The sequence below is a fragment of the Pseudochaenichthys georgianus genome, chromosome 24, assembly GCF_902827115.2.
Source record: "Pseudochaenichthys georgianus chromosome 24, fPseGeo1.2, whole genome shotgun sequence".
Taxonomy (NCBI): Eukaryota; Metazoa; Chordata; class Actinopteri; order Perciformes; family Channichthyidae; genus Pseudochaenichthys; species Pseudochaenichthys georgianus.
In genome coordinates this window covers 18,438,364-18,460,663 of record NC_047526.1, presented here as the reverse complement: position 1 = coordinate 18,460,663, position 22,300 = coordinate 18,438,364, and the positions used below count along the sequence as shown (strand labels likewise).

The following is a 22,300-nucleotide window of genomic DNA, read 5'->3' as shown; positions in this document are numbered from 1 at the left end:
GTACTACTGTGTAATGTAAGTAGCCTACAAAGTATAAAGTAGAACAAATATATAAATAAGTAGGCCTAAGCATCTCAAAGTTGTACAAGTACTTGTAGTACAAGAACAGTACTTGGATGAATACTGTATATTTTCCATCACCAGTATTTGTATAGAATGTTTTATTTTATACCTCTTACAACATGTTATCTTTGTTTTGCTGTATGCAGCTCTGACAATTAATAATAATATCACGGAAATTCACCATCAAAGGATACTAAATTAATTCGCATTAACATTTTCGTTATTTATGATTGCCAATTTATCAATAAATATGTGTTATACTAGTAATACGTTCAAGTACGTTTTTATTTATAATGTTATATTATTTCGTACTATGACAATGCATGTTTCTTTGTATCTGCATTGCATATTCCAAAAATACAAATCAAGACAATACGGTTGTGCAACCTGCAGTGCACTTATGACCCCTGCTGACAGGAAACTGTAATCACAACAGGAGGGGATGATGTCACTGATTCCCAAACAGACAGTCATTAAAGGAGACTGGCTGTGACTCACAACATGTTATATGTGAAAAACAAATGTGTCCATATCAAACAAAACAGTCAAACCAGACCATTTTGGCATTTGACCCAGTTTAATGTATTCTTCATCAGATCCTTTGAAGAAAACCATTTTTGTTCCTGGTTAAGTGTGTAATAATATCAGCAGAAGTCTTTAACGGTGGAAGAAAGTGCAAACAAGTCGCACAGTTATCAAGTTTAAGATGTTTTTTTAAATAGAAAATACACTCGAAACAAAGCAGTGTGTAGACAAACAACGTGGGCATGTATTTTTTGTGAAAATGCATCCTAATGTTACTGATGCCACACCATTTAAAGCAAAACAAATATTCACAGGCCTCCTGAGTTAAAATCAAACTATGTTATACTGTCACTAAAATGACACAGCGTTTTCATATAACCACTTCCTTTTCTGAGCATTTTGCTGCCTCATGACAGCCATCAAAGGTCTTTTTAACCTTCAGAGGACGAACGGGGAGGTTCATATGAGCCCAAATAAAGTGACAGTTGACCTTGTGCAAAACTATAATAGTGTTTGGGATACAGCTGACAACCTGTATTATGGTTACCTGTAACATTTTAGAGGTTTGGTTTTATCTTAAGCTATTTAAAATACATTCATATATCTGATTGCACTGCACATTTTCCTGTACCTTGGGGTAAGAGATCCTTACATATATAATTTACAGTGGTTTCTCATACATTAGAGTTGAATAATTTAAAACATTTGCTTTTCTTTAGCTGTTCTTACACATATCTTAATCAGGGTTTGATAGATTGTACCCCTATTCGTAATCTTTGGAGTCACCAAACCACAGGTTGGCCCACCCTGATCTAGAATGGCTGTGAAGGCACTATTGCATACTTATGCCACTATCACTGGGATTGTAACACAAACAAAACAGGCCGGGGGAATCAGCCAGCCAATAAACCCCAGCAAAGGGAAACAAATCATTGGCTTCAATAATGCTCATTGCAACAAATGATTTGTTATTGAGCAACTTTTAAAAAAGGTTCAGCATTACCCAAACAGTTGCTCAATATTTAAAAAAAATTCAAGTCAGTATTATGCAAGCATACAAAAACAAAACAAAGCAATGATGGCATCTTTACATGAGCAGACTCAACACACGTTTCTACTGATCAAAGTGAAATCAATCTGGTATAAGGGGTTGGCCAAGGGAACAACATTTGTCCTGAAGCTGTAACCAGGTGAGACTAGGGATGTCACGATACCAGAAATGTAATCGCCAACCAGTGAAACCCCACGTTAGCGATTAGATACCACAATAAATAAAAAAATAAAACAGAATATTATGTACGTCAACATTCATTAAATGGACTTCAACCTACACTACTTTACCACGTTTGTGTAATTTGTTCATGTTAAGAGGTCAGGTCATATACCCCTAAATCTAATAACAAATATAACATCTATTTGATATTGCTGGGGAAAATATCTTTATTAAAGTTTCCCTGAAAATGTGAGGTTTTACTAGACTACATTTGAGCACACGGTGATAACGTTAACTTATAATTGACTGAATGCAGCACAGTGCAATGTTCCCTGCACTTTAAACAAATGTTCTATCATTCATAGGATGACAGGTTGACGTTGGGTTGAGCCCGAACTACTGACCAAAACAAGTACAAGTAACATTTATCTGAATGTATGGCAACAACTCGGTGCCGATGATTGGTTCTCGTGACATCCCTAGGTAGCACAAATTCATATTTAAATGGATGTATGCCAGTGAGTGAAAATAAGACCAATAAAACTAAACGCTCCTAAAATGTTATTTGACGACATTTTTGGTGTTTATACTGAACTATATAATTAGAAATTAAGTATCAAAGATGCCATTTGATAACATTGCTGGTACAATGTAAACTGCAGGACAACAGTTTGTGCTTAAAAGCTGTGGTAATAGTAGAATGAAAAATAATCTGCCCACACACTGTCACTCATATTTCATTCACACAAACAAAATCAGGTCAACCTGTCAGTGTAGTACTAGCCGAGCAGTAAGATTAACACGTACGCATGGAGAAGTGAATAATAGTTAATAAGATACATGTCATGTTTATGAGAATAGCTTACACGGTTCACTTCCCCGTGCTGTGTTACCAATTCATATTCTCTTGTTCCATTTTTAGTCACCAGACCCCCGAGCAAAGTTCACAAAAACAACTGAATCACGATGGGAAACACAGACGGAAATATGGATCTCTTCTGACACTACAGTGACTTCACTTCCTGTAATCAAATATGGTTGCAAAACGGCTCTGGGGAAACAATTCTCTGGGTACAGTGAACATAAAACAAACTCCCTGAGAGCTGATTTAATCCCAGGATCTACTCAAATCAGTGTGTAACAATATATTCTACAGTTTGACTGCACTTGACAGAATCGGTGTCAGATCCATTCCCTGGGATAAAGACAAGTCACATGCACGAACATCAACCCTGCTTTTCCTTCAGGCCTTTAATCCTGCTTTCAGTGAAGATTCAGTGACGAAATGTGCTGTAACACTCTTGAAGTCTTCCACTGGAAACCACCGCAGATTTAAAAATGCATTGAACTCGCATGTGAAGAATTATTGCATAATTTGATCAATCTTTATATTTTTCTAGCATAGTTTATGTGCCGATATATTGTGCTGCACATTTCTTAAACATCTCCATAGAAGTCTCATAATGGAGCATCAAAAGAAAAACAATTTATTTTTCTTTCTTCAGTGGACGTGCACTCTTGTTCAACACTTAAGGCGGACAGCAGGAAGGATAAGTGAGGAACAGCAAGCAGGCTGCAGCCAGGTGACGACCTTTAAAGCTCTTGAAAATCTCCTGTTTCCTGGCAGCGCTGTGTGTGTGACTGAGTATTATAGTGCACGTTAAAAGCCGATATGTCACTATCCAAACCCTTATAACAGACAGACCTCCTCTGAACAGAATCACTGCACAAACCAGAAGCAAACCAACCTCTACGCATCAATTATTAAAAACCTGATTGTCTAAAAATAATCATCCAAATGTATCCTAACACACTTCAGTGCACATGATGATATCCTCTTCTTGAAATCTAACAACCGGCGTGCTTCTCAGCAAACCATCACCCACTACAAAGTCAAATCTAATATATTCTATTCCTCTATGGATACCATTTGCAATAGTGTGTTCCATCATTTTAATTCTAGGCATCTGTAGCTATCTAATGCATATCCTACACTCCTCCTATATTTCTGTATGCAGACTCCACCACACACCGACAGCAGCAGCACCGCCCGACACCTCCGCAACAAGCAGCCCCTAAAAAATAATAACAAAGAAAGCTAACAAAGAGACAGTGTTGACCTTCTGTTCAGCGATTTTGTTTTGGCACGATTGCCGCACAGCAGCTCGTTTCTTTTCTGATGATGCAGGTACGGGCAGACGGCATGTGTGAGCCACTGTCCAACGGAAGGGGAAAAGGGAGGAAGAAAGCATAAAGGAGGAGATGATTTAGAACCACAACATGAAACAACCGAGGCTTAGCAAAATGTAACTTTCTAATGTGTCATTTAGGGGTTCATCGGCTAAATATTCCCTGCAAACATGACCACGTTTTGTTAAATGATGGTGGGTACAGCTTTCAAAACTAGGAGTCAATCTGAGCCAAAGAATGGATGAGTACCACATTCTTTCATTTGAATGTGAATAGTGTGTCGATGTCAAAGACCCCGAATAGCAGTAGGAATTGTCAACATCTAATTCAAATGTCCAGCTTTTTTGAGAACACATTTTTCCATCATGGCTTGGGTCCAAAAAGTTTCCATCTTTAGTCAACTGAAGAAGAAGAAGATATTAGCTCCTCCCATTTCTCTGCTATTCATCGATGAGCTCCTCCCATCACTTTCCATCAGTGTCCATACTTTAATTCCAACTCTGAAACATTTAAACCTTTGAATTATCCATACTGTCTTCATATCAGGCTGACAAAAGGCTGCTTTCTGAGCACCGTCTCACAAGTGCGGGTGTAAACACAAACTGAATCACGTTTGTTTTGATTTGTTCTCCTGCAGGATGGATGCTGTGAAGTGTGTGACTGAAGTGAAACGCTTGCACATGTGACAGCTGGGAGATTCAGTGGGGGATGGAGGGGGATTCAAACACGTCCATCATGTGAAGAGCATACCGCAAGACAGTGTTTGCTCCATGAGTCAGCTTAACTTGCCTTTTTTTTATAGAAATATCCTGCATTCCTTTTGCAGCAGTGTTCCAGTGAGAGACAAATGTTTTCCAAGTGACAGAGTGTGATAATCCAGGCCTCGCTTTACCTCCTTCCACCTTACAAGGTCACATTGCCATTGCGTTTTCTCTGATGTTCCTTCCAAGACTTTTGCGATGACTCAGGCTGGCTTGTTCATCCCTGAGGAGATGTGGGCGTCGTCTTTCAAGCGCGTGTGTGTGTGTGTGTGGTCTAGATGAAGTGCAGGTTTCAGTTAGATCCACCGCCCCGAGCCCTGCGAGCGCTGCTTCTTCCTCTTCTTACACACATAGTAGACCGGGAAGACTACCAAACCTGCACGAGGAAGAGAGGAGCCGTTTGAATTAGAGCAAACTACCCCTCTAATTGTACTTATCTTAATTAACACTCCATTTATGTGCAATATAAGTCTTGAGTCCTCTGTTAATGTTGAGCTCTCATGAGTGTTTTATTTGATTATTCCGTTTTACAGCACACAGCCTATAGATTTTGCCATTATGTGAAATTAATTAAGCTGAACATGAGAGATTGTAATAACGATGATAATACATGTGAATCTGCCAACACGGCGTGTTACCCCGCAGAGGATCATCTGTCAGACGCACAGACACGGAAACGAGATTAACACTAATTACAGTTCAGCTCTGGCATCAATAGTTCACGATACTACAGAGGGCTGGCAGAGTGTTTTCAGGAAGTAAAAGCACAGAGAGATAATCTGGATTTTTAGAACAAATAGTGGTTACTTCTCTTACGGGACGACATCAAACTGAGAATTGCATGCATATTATCAAATTGCTCCTGCCTTATTGCAGAAACTGACCTTGTGATTTTACTTTTCTGCTATATGAATTAAGGAAGACCACATATAATTGTTCTGGTCAACTACGTACTTTCTTGAGCAGAATATTTTCATAGTACTGATATTGTATTTTTTTTTTTTTTTTTTAAACAAATCTTACATAAATGTGATTTTCTCGTATTTCTCGCTCATCTTTTAAGTTGTGCATGCCACTAGCGGGTCCTGCTTCAGTTGTCTTTGGTTGTTTTACTTAATAAAACAGTTAATTGTAACTAGCGGTTCCCCTTTTCATGCAGAAACTACATGTTGATCATCTAGCAACAAACTGTATATCCATAAATCTTTAATGGGTTAAAATGATGTTTTTTACAATCGGGAAAAAAGTCCTATCCTCTAGATTAGTCATGGAATAAATGAGAACTGCCTTTCTAATTTTGTATCAAGGCAACAATAGTTGTGGCATGACTTGTTTGAGTTATGAAGACAGTATCTGTAAAACAGTCAAACCATTTAGCTGCTATCCGTTAGCTCTTCTCTCTGGAGCTTTCCCACTGATGTATGTGCATGTGTGTGTTCATGTGTGTGTGCATGTGTGTGTTCATGTGTGTGTTCATGTGCGTAATGGTGTTACCTATCACCAGTGCGAAAGCTCCGAGCACCACGACCAGCAGAGTGACCACAGGAGCTATCAGCACCTTAGTGCCTGCAGAGAACAACAGAGAGAGAAAAACATTAATCAATAATGAATAAATGCTCCTTTCAGAAAGAATACAACTTCAAAATGCATGTTGTTTAGTTTTGTTTAAATGTTAATGAATGTTGCAAAAAATGTAAGATGCCTTCAGGGCCTGAATTTGAATGAGCAGACTTTAGGGGAAATTCTGTTCAAACTAAGATGTCCCTTATTAAATGCAGAATCTGTGCCGCTAACAGTCCACGTCATGAAGGCAGCGATGAGCGCAGTAATTGCTAAGTGCTTCTTGTTAAATGACAAATGAGCTCCCAGTTCAACAAGCTGATAGAACTAGCTGTAGCAGTCATGGAGAGCAGAGCCAAACACACCTCTCAGCTTCCTGAAGGCTTGCCGATGCAGACATGTGATAACTATGTACGGATGATTAGAACCAACATAATGCTTTTCACACTTCATTACAAAGCTTTCCACAGTGGCCGCTACAAGTGTGAAGTGTAATGGAAGTGTTGCTATCAATTCATTCAAGTCACAGATAAGTTGGGCTGGCAGCAACAACACATTTGGACTATATCCAGTGCGTGATAGGTTAAATGACACTGCTACGTTTTGTATCTTACCCTCAATTATAATCCACTGCTGAGTGAAACATGGCAGAATATGTTTTGGCAACGATACAAGTTTTTTTAAAGGAATGTTGGTACACCAGGAAGTCAAGTCAGTTCATTGCCAAATTACCCATTCAATCTATTAAATTACATATTGGAAAACATCTGAACCAAAGGCAGAGTAGCTGTCAAACTGAAAGTGTGAATATGCACTTCATCACAGTGTGCTAAGAATAAACAAGTCTACGGACATGCCAGTATATCTTTATGGCTGTACGAAAGGTGTTTAAGCTAAATGCTAATATTTGTAGCTATCTTGCTTAAGTGTAAATGTGCTAATAAGCAATACATACAAGTACAGCTGATTGGAATGGCAATAGTCTAAGAAGAATTTTGTCAAAAATGGGAGTACTGGACACAAAGTTGACTTAAACTGGCAAAAGGTGAATAATTAATAGTAGGAGGGTTTATCCTCTGGGGACCATGAATGCAAGACGTCACAGACACCCTTCAAGTTTTTGAGATTCAAGCTTCATCATTATCCTTAGAGCCACGCCGTTAAACAGCACCACAACAATCTTCAACTAACAGAGGTTAATGAGTTTCAGTATAAAGGACGTACAGACTCACACACTTACCACAGACCGACCCTCTAATTAGCCGCCTCAGGTGAGGTCTGTCAGGTAGATAGCGATACTTGCATCCAAACACGCTGAGGTTGGATGTATGGTCCCCAAAAAACCTGAAGACAGGAAGATTCATGAACATTATTGGAAATAAAGAGGTGGAAAAGGCACTCGGAGTAAAAGAGTCTGATACCTTAGGTGCCGGTAGCGCTCCCCACAGCGGTAGCAGAAGTTAGTGTTACACTGCGTACACGTCATGTGATCACACCCCTCTGTGCGCTGAATGTGGATCTATAGAAGTAGACGAAGCAAGAAAATAAGGGTGTTAATTAAACATTATATTAAAAATAGTTATTTTACTCTTTCGAGCTGGGACACAATTTGAATATGTCATTATGCTTTCCTTCTCAAGATCAGCTCAGTTCATTGTTAAATGGATTCACTTTTCCAACACTCACACTATAAGCATCTGCTTCAGCATGTATTGAACTGCACTGCAATATGCATGCAGCAGTAATGGATCTGTGCTATTTGGCTGCCTTTACTATATATTGAGCCTTTCCTCAGCTTCTTTTCCAGCAAAGCACAGCATGAGAGCAAATTGCCACACACATGGAAAGCGTTGCTGCTGTGAGCATAGAACAGTTCCCACAAACCGGCAATTAGCCAAGTCTACATCTGCTGTAGTCATGTTCTGACAGTCAAATTAGATATTGGGCAGACTTGTTTTATGACTGTGAAAGAGATGCCAGTGAGTCTTCCAGATTGTGCAGCAGTGGCATCATTATTTCCCCAATATGTTTACTGCCTGCTGCTGTTCCACATGCACTTTAAATCTGAGCACCCATCTACTTCTCGATAGCTCCCCCATCTATCATCCACTATGTGCTCTTGTGCTTCTCCTCATTGATTCGTTTCTTCTGCATTGTTTCCATCGTCCATCAGTCAACCTTCAGCCACCTCACATGGTGGCCAGGTTCAGCATTGTGCGTGGTTCCGCGGTATCAGAATAACTTGTGTCCTTACCTTGCAATGCGGACATTTCTGGGCGTTTCTCTGTCCGTGTTCTATGACACTCGCCCAGTTTCGAAGCAGCTTGTCTCCTTTCCTGTACTCGCGACATTTGACCCCGTTGTGCCATGGCGCGTGGCACTTAAAGCACCACACGAACTGGCAATTGCTACACAGGATCTATAGAAGGAACAGAATAAAGTGCATCAAGGCTTGTGTTACTTTTTAACATAAAAGTTAGATATAGGTTTGCGCAATTAATCTTATTAAAACATAATCACTGTTTACACAATTGAATGAACATGATCGTAAGGGGATAATGTGCAGAGGCTGGAACTGTGGCAACAACAACGTAACTAAGAATGACGGCAGCACTAATCGAGGATTTTTGGAACTGTCCAAGTCTGTTCACAGTCTCCTCTCCACCAACAAGTCCTTAAACAATACCAGAGAAGCCCATACCGTGTTCCTGTTAGTTATTACTTCCTGTGGTGATTTCACTGACATCCAATGATCTAACCTCTTCTCTTCTCTAACTTGATCCTCCTTAGCAACGGTGAAGTTATGCTTAGCAGCGGTGTGCTATCAAGTACTAATAACCTCTGCAAAGTCAGAATTTGCCAATCAGAGTCAAGTATTCAACTTAGTCGTGTAATAATGGCGTTTAAAATGTGTTCAATGCTCATAGAAAACGCAGCTCCATATGAAAAACACTTAAGATGTTTTGGACTATATTTGATTTTGGAGAGCCGTCATGCTGCATGCCGACTAATCCTGATTAATGATCATGATCTCAATAAACCAAGTAATCCTAAATATCGTTTTGGCCATTATCTTTCAGCTCTAATCTGCCGTTTTCTCATGTTTATTCCTTGTGTTGGAGTTTCGGAACTGTCATCTCACCTTGTACTTGTGCTCGGAGTGGCTGTGGTTCTGGTTCTTTAGCGAGGTGAACTCACTGCACTGGGGGCAGGGTTTGGTGCTCGAGTCCAGCTGACTCAGCTCCAGGAAGTAACGGTATTTTGCCACGTCTTCATTGGCTAAATGGGAAATCACCACTTCCTCGTCCAGGTAGCCGCTGCACTCTGGGATCGGACAGCTGATGTAAGATTTGGCAACTCGCACCTGGGAAACAAGTAAAAACAAATTCATATTGATCCAGGCATGTTTACTATAATACCTACAAGGTAAACAACACAAGTGTGTGTGACAGTAACACTACAATGTTAAGCATATCTTTCAACATCACCTGCTCAACTATTTGAATCTGTCTTTGTTTTTCGTGGTGGTTTCTCACTTTCAAATCCGGAATATTTCCATACTACTGATATGGGAATGGTTAATAATTGACCCAAGCAAAGAGGGAGTAAGAGGTAGATGAGTGAAGGGCTGAACGAGGCAGTGGTGAGAGAGGAAGGTAATATGTATCAAACACACACACATTGAGCTAACATCACACAGCCACAGTGAACATAACATATTTAAAATTGGAAATAATTACTCATACAAAATTATTCAAATGTGTGAAAATATATTCATAAAACAAAAAAAAAATTGATATTGTTCAAGATGCACTATTTCATAATCCCTTACCCAATTATTTGATGAAACAGCCTCCTAGCACATTGCTGACATAAAGTTCACACCTGGGTTAAATTAAAACCAAAACAGGACCCGTGTTTGTGTGTTGCAGATTTAATCTCATCTGACTTTACATACAGTCAAGATCCAACTTCCTTTTCACCATCAAGTTCTCTTTTTTATTTGCATTTCCTCCCAGGCCATCGCGGCTTCTCTGGGTCTCTAACTCTCTTCCTGCTTATTTTTCACATTGAATCCATTACAGCCCGTGAGACCAGTTGTACCGACACATGATAAGGCCTTTTCTCTTTGTGTGTGTCTGTGGAGGCTTGTGTGAAAATGTCAGCATAGAGAAAGCAAAGAACAATAGCATATCGTTACACCCAACAACCCCCACAGCACGTACACGCAGACTCAAAGCTTGTCATATAGTTATGAAAATGCATCCTCTGAGAGAGAGAGAGCTGATGTGTTGTTGTCACAAAAGTGACGCTGTGACGATGACCACTGCCAGACTGGTTGGACCAGTTAGGACTGCTGCCAGATGCATGTGTGGTGTTAAAATGTGGGGCGAAACATGAGCCAACATAAAGCCGTAATGTGATAAAAGCAGTAAAACAATTAAGCTTACAATGTTTGTCCCAGGACAGTATGACGATAGGCTCGGTTAAAGCTAAAGATAGTGCTATGTAGTGTCAATGTGCTGACAGTATAGCGTCTATATGGCTGTATGGTTTGTGCACATGATGGTGCTGTTTGAACTATTACAGCAGTGATCAAATTGTAGTATTTGCGTTCTGAGGTGTACTTAAATCAGTTAAAGATTAGGGCAGCAACATGTTGCATTTAAGATGAACATGTATGAATCTTCTTTTTAGTGTCCTGACCTGTAGATTATTTGATATGCATCATAAAAGATGAACCTTTAAATCAAAACCAGAGTGAATTATTTAAAGGACATGTCCCATGTTGAATGTATTAAAGAAGATGAATAATATTATACAAACATTCAGTTTAAATGTCACTTGGAACATGCCAGTAAAGAGGAAAAGGAGATCATCTGATAAGGCAATGTAGAGATTCAATCTAAACACCTTATGTTAAGGCATATTAAACTAGATTGTAAGGAACTATATATTTGTATATATAGCTTTTAAAATAAGCACAACACAGTTGCTTTCATTTGAGGAGGCACTGACCTACTCTCAGGGTGCCATCGACATTTGACCGCATTTCTCTCGACATAATGCTCACTGTAGCCATTGAGAGTAAACAGCAAGCATGAGTGCTGACAAACTTTGCAGTGCATCGATGGAAAAATAAATTCCGCCGACACAGGAGAGTTTACAGGGCCCTTATCTCATTCTCAGGGTGCTTATCGGAGATCCTGCTTGTCTCTTTGTTTGTGTGAGTAATGTTCATGCCTTGCTTTCAAAGCAAGATAATTGCTGTCGCGATGACTGATAACAAATGTTTTATCCAAACAGATTAAAGAAGATTATAGGAACAGTAGCAAAGGACCTAAGATCGTAACTTCTGCACAACTCGTATGAGTATGAGTACCAGCTCACGATCAAGGCACTTAAATACAAATCTGTCCTGAAACACTTAAGCTCTGTTAAGGAGCAGCGATTGGCAATATGCCTTACATTGCTGAGTCTCCACTGCCATGGCAGCTTCAGTAGGAAGTTCATCTTTCATCCATCTATTATTGAATTCCTTGACTTATGAGTGCATGTAGCGAGCAGAATCAATGCACAGGAGCTCCTACTAAACATATGTTGTGGCTGCAGAATGCATTGTTGTGTCCCCATTGTGACCTTTATTGGCTGTATTAAAGAATTACTTTGCCATGGTGCTGCTCCACTACCTAAAACCCACTGCTGCTCAATGCTCAGGCAAATGTTATGGCATCAAGCAAACTGCATTTTGGGAAGTGAAGGAAACAATGGAGAACAAGATGAAGAACATGTGTGTGTGTTGTTGGATTATAACTGGACCAATAATACACAACAGAACACAAGAAAGGTATCTGATGGTGAGATCTTCCTTCAATAGGTGAGCCTGAGACATGGAAATAATCCTATTTTAGTGCAGAATGTGTCATTGTTGGAGACCCATATTAAAAAAATAACAGTTGTCATCACAAATTGAGGATACGTGCAGATGCTGCACTGTAACATTTTAGAAACTATTACATTAAATGTTGTCCGTCATTTATTAGAGAGCCCATATAATCAAAACATGTAGGGTGAGAGTGTTCAAGGCCAGCTCCAGGCCAAATATCACAAGTGAAGATTGTGTGTGTTAGTTGTGGATGCTTCACCAGCTGCTGGCTGACCCAGCACTGCCTGGTTTCTGGGACAGGCTCAACCTCAGCACTGTGACACCCTGCAGCACTAAACAATCCCCTTTTCCCTCACACTCCCTCCCTTATACCAACCTGGGAGCTGACGTAGAGTTTCAGACACGCATCGCACACGGCCTTCCTGCAGCAGGGCAGGGGTGCGATGGTTTCATCTTCCAGGCACACCCGGCAACTCTGCATTGCAGTCTCTGCACCGTCCTGCTCCACGGACAGCCGGTGAGACATGTCCCCGAAAGGGTCCACCAGGTCCTCCAATGTGTACAAGGCCGGTTCGGGAGTCGAACCCGCATCCTGTTCTTCCTCAAAGTCCATTTCTGTTGCGTCAGAGGTGACATCGTCTGTGATTTCAGCGTCTTTTCGTTGACTGTCGTTAGCGATACAGTACACAGTGCAATAGATGTGTTCTTTAGGGTAAAAAGGCTCGTCTAAAGTGACCGTGTTGCTGTCACTGTCATATGCATAACGACGCTCACCTGTAACGCTCACAAATTCAACTCCGTGAACAGCAGAAGTGGTAACCTCGCGCAGGGTGGGCTCGTTTTTAGTCCCCGCTTCGCCCGTTTCACGCTCCGACTTTTTACATTCGCCTCGTTCCGTTCCATAACCGTTTGAAACGTCGTTATTAACGATCCCCTCGGTGTGTTCATGCTCTGCGCCGCGCGGCATCCGACTGCTTGTGTTCAGACACAGAGAGGAAGACTTTGACACCCCGAAATTCCTCCTCAAAATCTCGACAGCGCTCGCTCTCCTCCTCTCTCCTCCGCTACCGTTGCAGTTGTTGTTGTTGTTGCCCCTCGCATCCCTCTCCCCGGGGTCCCGCTCACCTCCGTCCAGAGATAATCGCGAGGTGGACCTGGTGACACGGCGGCTCAAATCTCTGACCGACCACTCAACTTTGCTGTCCGTAAAGGAAGTTTCAGTCGGCAGGTAGCGGCGGGACAACTTCACACTCCCCTCCTCCAAACTGCTGATAAAACTCGGCATTGTACAGGCGTCGGTTATCGGTCCGTCATCTTCCATCCCCGATATGGCTCTCCCCATTTATCAGCGCGTCTCTCCTGGCCTGTCCACCTCTTACCCAACTCCTACTACCAAAACAAAACAAAGCAGGCTGCTCGCTGCTTCCGGGTCTCGGCGTCAGCGTGCAGGAGAGCAGCGATAGGCCGATGGGAAGCCTAGCGGTGGGGTAACACAAATATCAGAGAAATGAATAGAACAACCTAGGCCAAAGTTATACATCAACATGTGTCCCCTCTGTGTAAAGAGATTCTGAAAGTTTCAGGAAAAAAGATTTGCTCACTTTTTGTCCTGATCCATTTATATAAAAACCTGTCTGAAAATAAGCTGACTATGGCCACTTTATGATGTTATAACGATGTTTTGGCTTGTGTAACCATTAGCCAATCACCAACCAAGGTAACCCCCCCAACCACACACACACACGCACACGCACACACCTTATCACCTGAATCTCCGACCTAGAGTACCATTGTGTTCTTTTTAACCAAATCATCTCTCATCTAAAGTAAAAGACAGAGAATCAGTACTTTTGAAGAATGGCTGAAACAGAGGGGATTATGGGATGCAATAATGATCTGTTTGGTGTTTAGAGCCAAACACTTCAGAGACATGTTTTGTATATATCTGAGACCTAGTAAAGTAATGAAAAATAGTATAATTTATCCCTTTATCTACTGGAAAAATGTTTCCCAAACATTTATGATATACTTTATATCAAAGCATATACAGGATATGCTGATTATAGTTATCTAGGAGACTACATATAGTGTTCAAACGGTTGCTCTCTTCTTACTTTTCATTGCAACACACACACACACACACACTTTTCATCTTTATTAAATCCCCAAAACTTTAATTTGTTTCATACCGACAGAGTGACACTTGAACACATACAAATGAAAGTCATTTGGACCGAGAAATGTTTTCGTTCAACGCTGTTGGCACAACTTTCGAATACATTCAAGTGGGGCGCCTGTAAAATGGGATGTTAGCTCCGTTACAAATCCTCATCAATGCCATAGGGCACAAGACGCATGGTAATACTTTTACTTGTCCTGGCTGTGCCCAGTTGCTTTTAGTGGAACATGCACATTATTTAAAAAAGCCTATACAAGTGCAAGTCATCCACTTATTACATAAAGCCTGAAAAACCCTTCAGACATTTTTCTGGATTGTACTGTTCCACTTTTAACAGGTTACAAAATGGGGATGCTCTGCAGGATAGTATTTCAAATTTTGAGCATTTACTCCATTAAACTTAGCCTATTGCAACTATCATAAAAAAAGGTTTTTCTTTCACACCGGCTTTTTTCTCTCTTAATAAGGTAGATATTTTTTTTTTTTACTGTAAAACCATTTTTCTGTAGGATTTTTAATACAGAATGTACCTTTGAGCACTAAATGAGCATGTAAGAATACCACCCACTCAATTCCCCTTAATGTTTACCATATGTTTCCTCTGCCAAGGAACAATAGTGCTTCCCGGCAATGACTTGGCAAGGATTTATTTGTGTGTGTGTGTGTGTGTGTGTGTGTGTGTGTGTGTGTGTGTGTGTGTTTAGTTAAGGACATACTGATATCACTAGGATATGTGATGTCACCCTCAGCTGTTTTTTTTAGATTCCACAGCTTTCTCTTCTTTTCAGTCACTTTGTAAGTTGATTTAATTGTCTTTCTTTTAACTGAAATTCTACAAAACATTTAGCTAGAAAGCAGAAACTCAACCCCCAGGACTTTGAAGACTTTGTTATTCACATGCACAATGTAGCAAATGTAGGATTTGAGGACACAAAATAAATGAGGACACAATGTAAACTTTCCTTCTCCACTGTCTACTTTATTCCCAACTGTCAAGTTTATGTACAGTCAGTCACCTGTGGGAAAACCATCATAAAAAGAGAAGACACCCACATAGATGTTCTAGTCAATGGTGAACATTACCAAGTCAACCCAGAGTACATAGTTTGGATAATGCCACTTTACTGGCATGTTCCTGCATTGATGACACACTGACATTGTGAATAGTTGTCGAAGGTATTATGAATATGTGTTATTGCACTTTCTAAATACTCCTATAACATGCTTGTTTCTGGTGCGTTAAAAAACAATATAGGGCAATACAGTATAGGGCAATTTTCAGAGTATTAAACAATTTGTAGGACAAATGTTTACTCTTTAAGATGAGAAGTTGTCTAATAACTGTATTTAGAAGCTAAATTAAGCTGGGAAGTACCTCAAGGTTCTGTAATGGGTCCTATGCAGTTTTCTTTTGCATGACATTCCAATTATAATTTTGTGTCCCTTTAACAGCTGCATTTTCTTATCAAACAAAGTATGCAAGCACCAAACGTAATATTTTAAGACCCAGAACACCTATTTTCTTAATTATATTGTGAATTAAGCTACATTTGAATCCAAACATGATGATAGTTGGACACTGACAATTAAATCTGCCTGAGGAAAAACATTATCTAAGATTATAAATGGTTTTCTCTTAATAAATAAAACCTAAATATGTGTTATCAACCTTAACTTTTGATTGTTGCGAATTAAGTCATACATATTTAAGATGTTATTAAAATATTTATCATTTGAAAGTTTGATGGGCTTTGCATTTTTTAAATACGCAAATATTTATCAAATTATTTGTTATTATTCATACAATTATTATTTATTTCAGTAATAATGAATAATTGCCAGAATTTGTAGGCTTAAAATAGAGTAGTTATACTTAAGGAGGGATTTTGAACTATTAGTACAGATTTAGAACTTTGCAACAAAAACATTTAACAAAATAACGGCTTGCCTCGAGCTTCTTCTGCAAATGTTTAACACTTTATATACAGATGTGCAATCTTAGATCTGCAGAGAAAAAGCTCTATTGACTGTTTCAAAGTCTAAATGTAATCGTGAAGATAAATAACAAACTGTGGAGATTCTGTCTTCATTGTTACTTTAAAATATATTATTACGGTTGTTATTGCTGTTTTTACGACACTTGATGAGTTCTTCTATTTCCTTTTTTGTTTGTGATGAGGTTGCAGGTTCTGGGTTAAGCGTTGTTCAGTTCACCATGACAGAAAAGTACAATGAACTGCAGTACAAGGTCTCAAACGCACACCCAAGCACACACACATACATACACATACAGTTGGGTTACATTATATATCCGAAATCTTCTCTATTTCCTGCCAGATTGGCGTTAATATTGGTTCCACAATACCAGGTGAAATTGAATTAATCACACAAATTAACAAATAAATTCACATTCAGTTCAAATGTTCTAATTACACCAACGACTATCTTTGTCAATTATGCTTCTAATAATATTCACAGCTTTAGTTCCTGATTTGAATTTTTCTACAAGACACTTCATCTGCAGTTCTCCTTTATGAAATATAAATCATTGGTGTTGGTTGACAATTCAAATCTAAATTCAAATTGTAACGCTAATTATCCGGTGAAGTGAAAGTGAATTTCCTGCCCTGACAGAAAGGTGAATAAAAGAATTACAGACTATAGTGCAACTACAGTAATTCCCTTTCCTCCCATTCTCCTCTTACTCTCTCATTTCAAAATACACTGTACAATTAGAAGAAATAAAACACAGTAGTCCCACTTGTACACAACATCATACATTAGTAGTCAACTAGAAAAAACAGTAAACACGGCCACATGTGATTAAAAAACGTCTAGAAGTTCAAAGTTACATTTCGTCGTTTTACGTTGTAGCTATTTTATCTCCTTTACTCAGCAGACATTTCAGACTGTTATTTATAGAAAAATCACAAAGTTCACATTTAGGACTCTTTGAAGAGAGTTGAGGAGCATTCAACAAACCAAACAGTTCCCATCTTAAGTAGCTAGTTAGTCACACGCAGCATGAGATTAAATACGCAACAGTTTGGAAACACCTCATGCAAACACACAAAACGTTGTTTCTGTCCTCCGGAGTGACTCTCGGTGGAGCCTCATGGGGCAGCGACTCTGAACGTACCCACAGAGTTTTGTTACAAAACAAGAACGGCTGAAGATATCTGGCAGAGGGGGGTGGACTTTGTAGCTTGTAGAGGGGAATAGTCCATCGTCATGCCTGTGTTACCACACAGAAATGTTCCTTGGTTGACAGAGAAGGCCTCACACTTTTGGTCCAGTGATTGCAACACAAATGCAACATGATAAGTTACATTTCCAGAAGGAATCAGTTGAATTTTCAGAGCAGAATAAAATAAAAAACCTGCTGGCAGCAATGAATGCAAATGTGTTTTATTTTGCTTTTTTATATCCTTGCTGTATTCTATCTATTTTTCTTACATGGAAACCCAAGAAACTGAACCGGAGACCCATTCTTTTTGTTCCCAGTCTGTGGATTTCAGAAACTAGGCTCCACGGATATCCATGTGGTGATATGGTTGGCACTTTGAACATTAACATTTGAGTGGTGAGGTGAAGAGAGGGAGCTGCTGTGACTCTGGAATCTCTCTGGTACCGTCTTTGACCTTAGTCTGCAGGCGAGGGCGAACGTTTGCAGATTCAGCCTCAGTCATTTACTTTCTCCTTTTTTTCACCAATCTCATCCTCTAGTGGTTTGAATATGCAACAAATAAATCAAAACATTAACTTACTAACTTAGATGCAATGATGGCCATTTGTCAGCTTCATGTCACATTTGTTATGGTACAAAAAAAATGCCAATCAATGATCAAATTCAGGTCACTTTAACTGTGATTGTCATTTCTGTTGTGTTTGTTTTTCTCATGATGTATGCCTGTGGAAGAGTGTGAACTATGTCTGTTATTCAGATGAGCTGGATGCTTCAGATTTGGCAGATTGGACACTTGATCTGACCGCCAGCTTTTAAAACAATATTATTCAGAAATACTGCAGGGAAAAACTTGCCTGCTTTAACGATGGGCGAGTGACAAGGGAAACTACAAAAGGACTGAGGTGGAAAGGAAACTGTTGCCTGACCTCAATCCCTCTCCTCGGGTTGTTTTCTTTGTCATGTTCTGTCTTTATATACCTCTACCGGTCTGTCTTGGATGGAAGACAAAGTATTTAGACAGCAAGAGACCGGAAGACACATGTGGAACATCTGTTATGTCTGTTTAATGTGGCAGAAAACACCCCGTGGCCTTTGAGATGATAGATCTTAAAAGTGTCCTGTATGTCAGTCTCTCTGTCCGGCAGACCGAATTACTATTGTAAACATTGTTAAGATTCATATTAGCAGTAAAAACGTTAACACATCTGTTTAGTTTGTGTGTGTGTGTGTGTGTGTGTGTGTGTGTGTGTGTGTGTGTGTGTGTGTGTGTGTGTGTGTGTGTGTGTGTGTGTGCGCACATGCATGTGTGAATTCACATATGCATCAGTTAATGTGTGTGTTTTTTATACACATGCACATATTGAATGAAAGTATGTAAATCTAACTGTCGCACTGACATTCAACGTTTCTGATGAAACGACAGATGAAAACGTGTGGTGTGTGCTCGAGTCTGGAGTTGTCACAAGCTCAAAACTGGCACCAATCAGAAACTGTAGAAAATATTTCTGACATTCCTATATCGGTCGTCTTGTTAGTCGACGCAGGGTCAGTCTGGTTGGAAGTCCAGTGTCTGATGTGTCAGGCACAAAGAGCAAAACCTTCCAGAGATGGTTTAACAGGCTCTTCTGTTTACGTGAGGATGTGTTTTATTTTTTTACTCTTTGGTCAGGCATATCTGCATTGTCTGCAGCAGCTTGAAGAAAAAGTGTGAACATCTTGGATTCCTGATCTTTACATCCTTTTGGTTTCTTTCACAATGCAGATACCCAAAATCACAAAGGGAAGCAAGGCATTGGTTCCTGATGTTTCCTTCAAGAAGAAAATGCACCGGAGCGGCTTGTACTGGTGTTTCACACAGTTACAGTGTTCAACCACACGAGGCCAGTGTTTCATCACGAAACAGAACTAACTCCATTAAAAAACAGCAGAAAGACAGACCAGGGAAGCAATGTGACCAAGTACTGGAAGGGGGGGTTGGAGGTGAAGCAGAATATCTTAGTATCCTCTGTATCTTGTGGTAAAAGTTGAGCAGCGGTGGTTGGTAAGGCAGCGCTCCTAGGTTTACTTTGACCTGAAAAAAGAGGAGAGAAGAAGGTTATACGAAATAGTGACTGAATCCCATTTATTGCTTTAGTATAGATTTAGCCGTAAATGTTAATGTGAACCACTTAAAACGAAACTGCTTGAGGTATAATTGAGTACAGTAAAGATTAAGAGGTTTGTGATTAAATGCTTAGCGGTGCATTTGCTCAGGATTGTCCTTGATAAAGTGAATTAATCTGGCAAATAGGCTGAACAACATAATGTTCAATGAGGACAGCTGAAGCACTTGTGCTGTGTATTTTTACAAAAGATAATACTCAAGAGGCCGCTTGAGGACATCCTCCCAACTATTAAGGACAAAAACAGGAAAAGTGAGAAGAAAAGAGCTAATTATTTAATTTGTTAGCAACAAATTCTTGACACAATATAAATGGAACAATGTTACTTTTAGCAAAATAAACACGAAAAGTTGAATTAATTGGCTGTAAAACGCACCGTTACTCAGTTATAAAACTAGCTTACGGTGGCTAATGTTAACGATATTAATAAAAGGTTATATTGAAAAAAGACGTAGTGTCCCCCTGTTACAACAGCTAAGCAACTTAGCTTAATGCTACATATGTGCCAGATTTGCTCCAGTTTGTGACTCTTACAACCTCAGATCCAGCGCCTGGATACGGTTCCAGGTTCCTGCGGCTGGGAAAAGGAGTCTTTTTCATTATGGTCCTTGGTCTTGGAATGACCTTCAATCACGCCTCAAACTGAGGGCACTTGTCTCAATAGTATGTTTTAGATTGAAGTTGTCTGAAGTCCTTACAACCAGCTGCTCTTGCAGTAATAAGTAGTGCACCTTTCTTACTGTCCTAATGTGCTCAATGTAGTGACTGCTTTTTCGTCTTTTGTTTTCTTAGTTATGTTCTCTGTATTTTATATGTTTGTGTTATGTGTAACGTTGCTGCCTTCTTGGCCAGGTCAGCATTGCAAATGAGATTCTATCTCAATGCTTTTATCTGGTTAAATAAAGGTTAAATAAAAATAAATAAAATAAAAAGAGAGGTAGTTAGAGCAGTTTATTAGTGTAGGATTCTCCTATAACGGTTTTGAGTAAGTAGTCCATTAGCTATGCTATGACTCTAAAATAAGTTGACTATTTACGTTTCTTTGAGGAAATGTCCCTCTTATAGCACTGATTCTAATCTACCCTTGACTTAAGAAAGGCTTACATTAGTTTCTTCATCAACGTTTCATAATTCCTCATTTTAAGCTCAGAGAAAGACAATAGGTTACAAGTGCAACCAAGACTGAATCGTGAGGTTGGATAAATAAAACATCAATTGTCTTAAAAGAAAGATGTGATGTTAGATGTGAGGATGTGTTTAGATTATGCTTAACTCTCATTTGAATGCACACAGAGAAAAACATGCATTTGAAGGTCAACAATAAGTTGATCTTTTTTTTATGTATTTGCAAAGAAGTGCAGTAATTCTTGTGAAGTTATTTTGTGTGTGTGGGTAGTTGGGTGTTGGAGATTTCCACTGGGACCATACAGCTGATCCTTCTTTTATTGGTCCCTGCGGCCGGGGCCAATAAACACCAAAGTGAAGGGACAACAGCTGGGGAACAATGATAGCATATTGATGATGTTTGTGCAAGTGTGTGTGTGCATACACGAGCGTGTCGATTTATCTGTTTGCGCATAAGGGTACGCGCACAATACGTCTATCAGCACATTTACAGATGTGTGTATTCACGCTTCAGCTATCGTGCGAAAGTGTGTGTTTGTGTTTGTAGCCATTATCTTGGGGGTTGATGATTTATGATCTGTGTTATTATGACTTCCACAGGGGACATATAAAACTACAGAGGGGCCCTTTATTGCCTTTCTTCTTTGTTTAGTCCTACCTTTCATCCATCACTCTGTGTTTTCTCTACCTATCTACTAGTCTCTCGCCCATCTTGATCCCAGTTTCTCTCTCTGTCCGTCTGCCTCTGGCTCTAATTTGCCCCCGCTCTTTCCTCTAATAACAGTTATTGATCTCCTGTCTCCTGCAGGTGATCAGTCGTATTTCTGTTTGTTGTTTGTAACCGTGTACTTTTGCTTTCTTGCTTAGTGCATTCAGATTGATGTTGGGATGTCTAAGCCTGGACTCAGACTACTTTTGTGTTATCCTACAGGCTTCCGGGGCCTAAGAAAAGCTGAAGATCTTGACAAACTGGCATTTGTTGTTTTGAGTCTGTGGAAATCACTGTATAAACTACAAAATAAAAGCTTCCAAATCACACAAGGATTACATCAGGAAGATGCCCTTTTCAGTTAATTTGGGTTTAACAGCTGATGATGAACAGTTTTAGCGAGAATTGTTTTTTCTCACACACCACACATTTATTTTCCACTTGTGAAGGGAGCGATAAAAGTTCTAGGAGAGACCTTGGGCTGATACATGATAAAAACTTACGCTGATGCGGCAAGAATGCGCTAATATCAGCCTCACTGCAGAACTCCAGATATTAAACACAGAGAAACGTCCCCTAACGATGCTTGCTGTTGATAGCGGGTTTGGATTTAAGAGGGTTTAAGGATGTGAGAAACAGAAACACAAAACATGCACGTATTATAATAAGTGGGACTAATATTGTGCCTATGTGATAAAAAGATGATGATTACAGATGAGTACACAGACTTCAGCTATAC

The 22,300-nt window shown here is 39.7% G+C and overlaps 1 protein-coding gene across 1 annotated transcript; it reads right to left on the bottom strand.

The window, feature by feature from the left end:
* Positions 1 to 621: 621 nt before the first annotated feature.
* rnf217 (ring finger protein 217) lies at positions 622 to 13,661 on the bottom strand. The gene is made up of 7 exons (XM_034075883.1): positions 12,576 to 13,661; positions 9,455 to 9,676; positions 8,567 to 8,731; positions 7,734 to 7,831; positions 7,553 to 7,656; positions 6,247 to 6,318; positions 622 to 5,128 (listed from the first exon to the last, which is right to left on the bottom strand). Exons 1-7 carry the CDS (start codon positions 13,539 to 13,541, stop codon positions 5,049 to 5,051), a joined length of 1,707 nt encoding a protein of 568 aa, XP_033931774.1. The 5' UTR covers positions 13,542 to 13,661; the 3' UTR covers positions 622 to 5,048.
* Between the last annotated feature and the right edge of the window lie 8,639 nt (positions 13,662 to 22,300).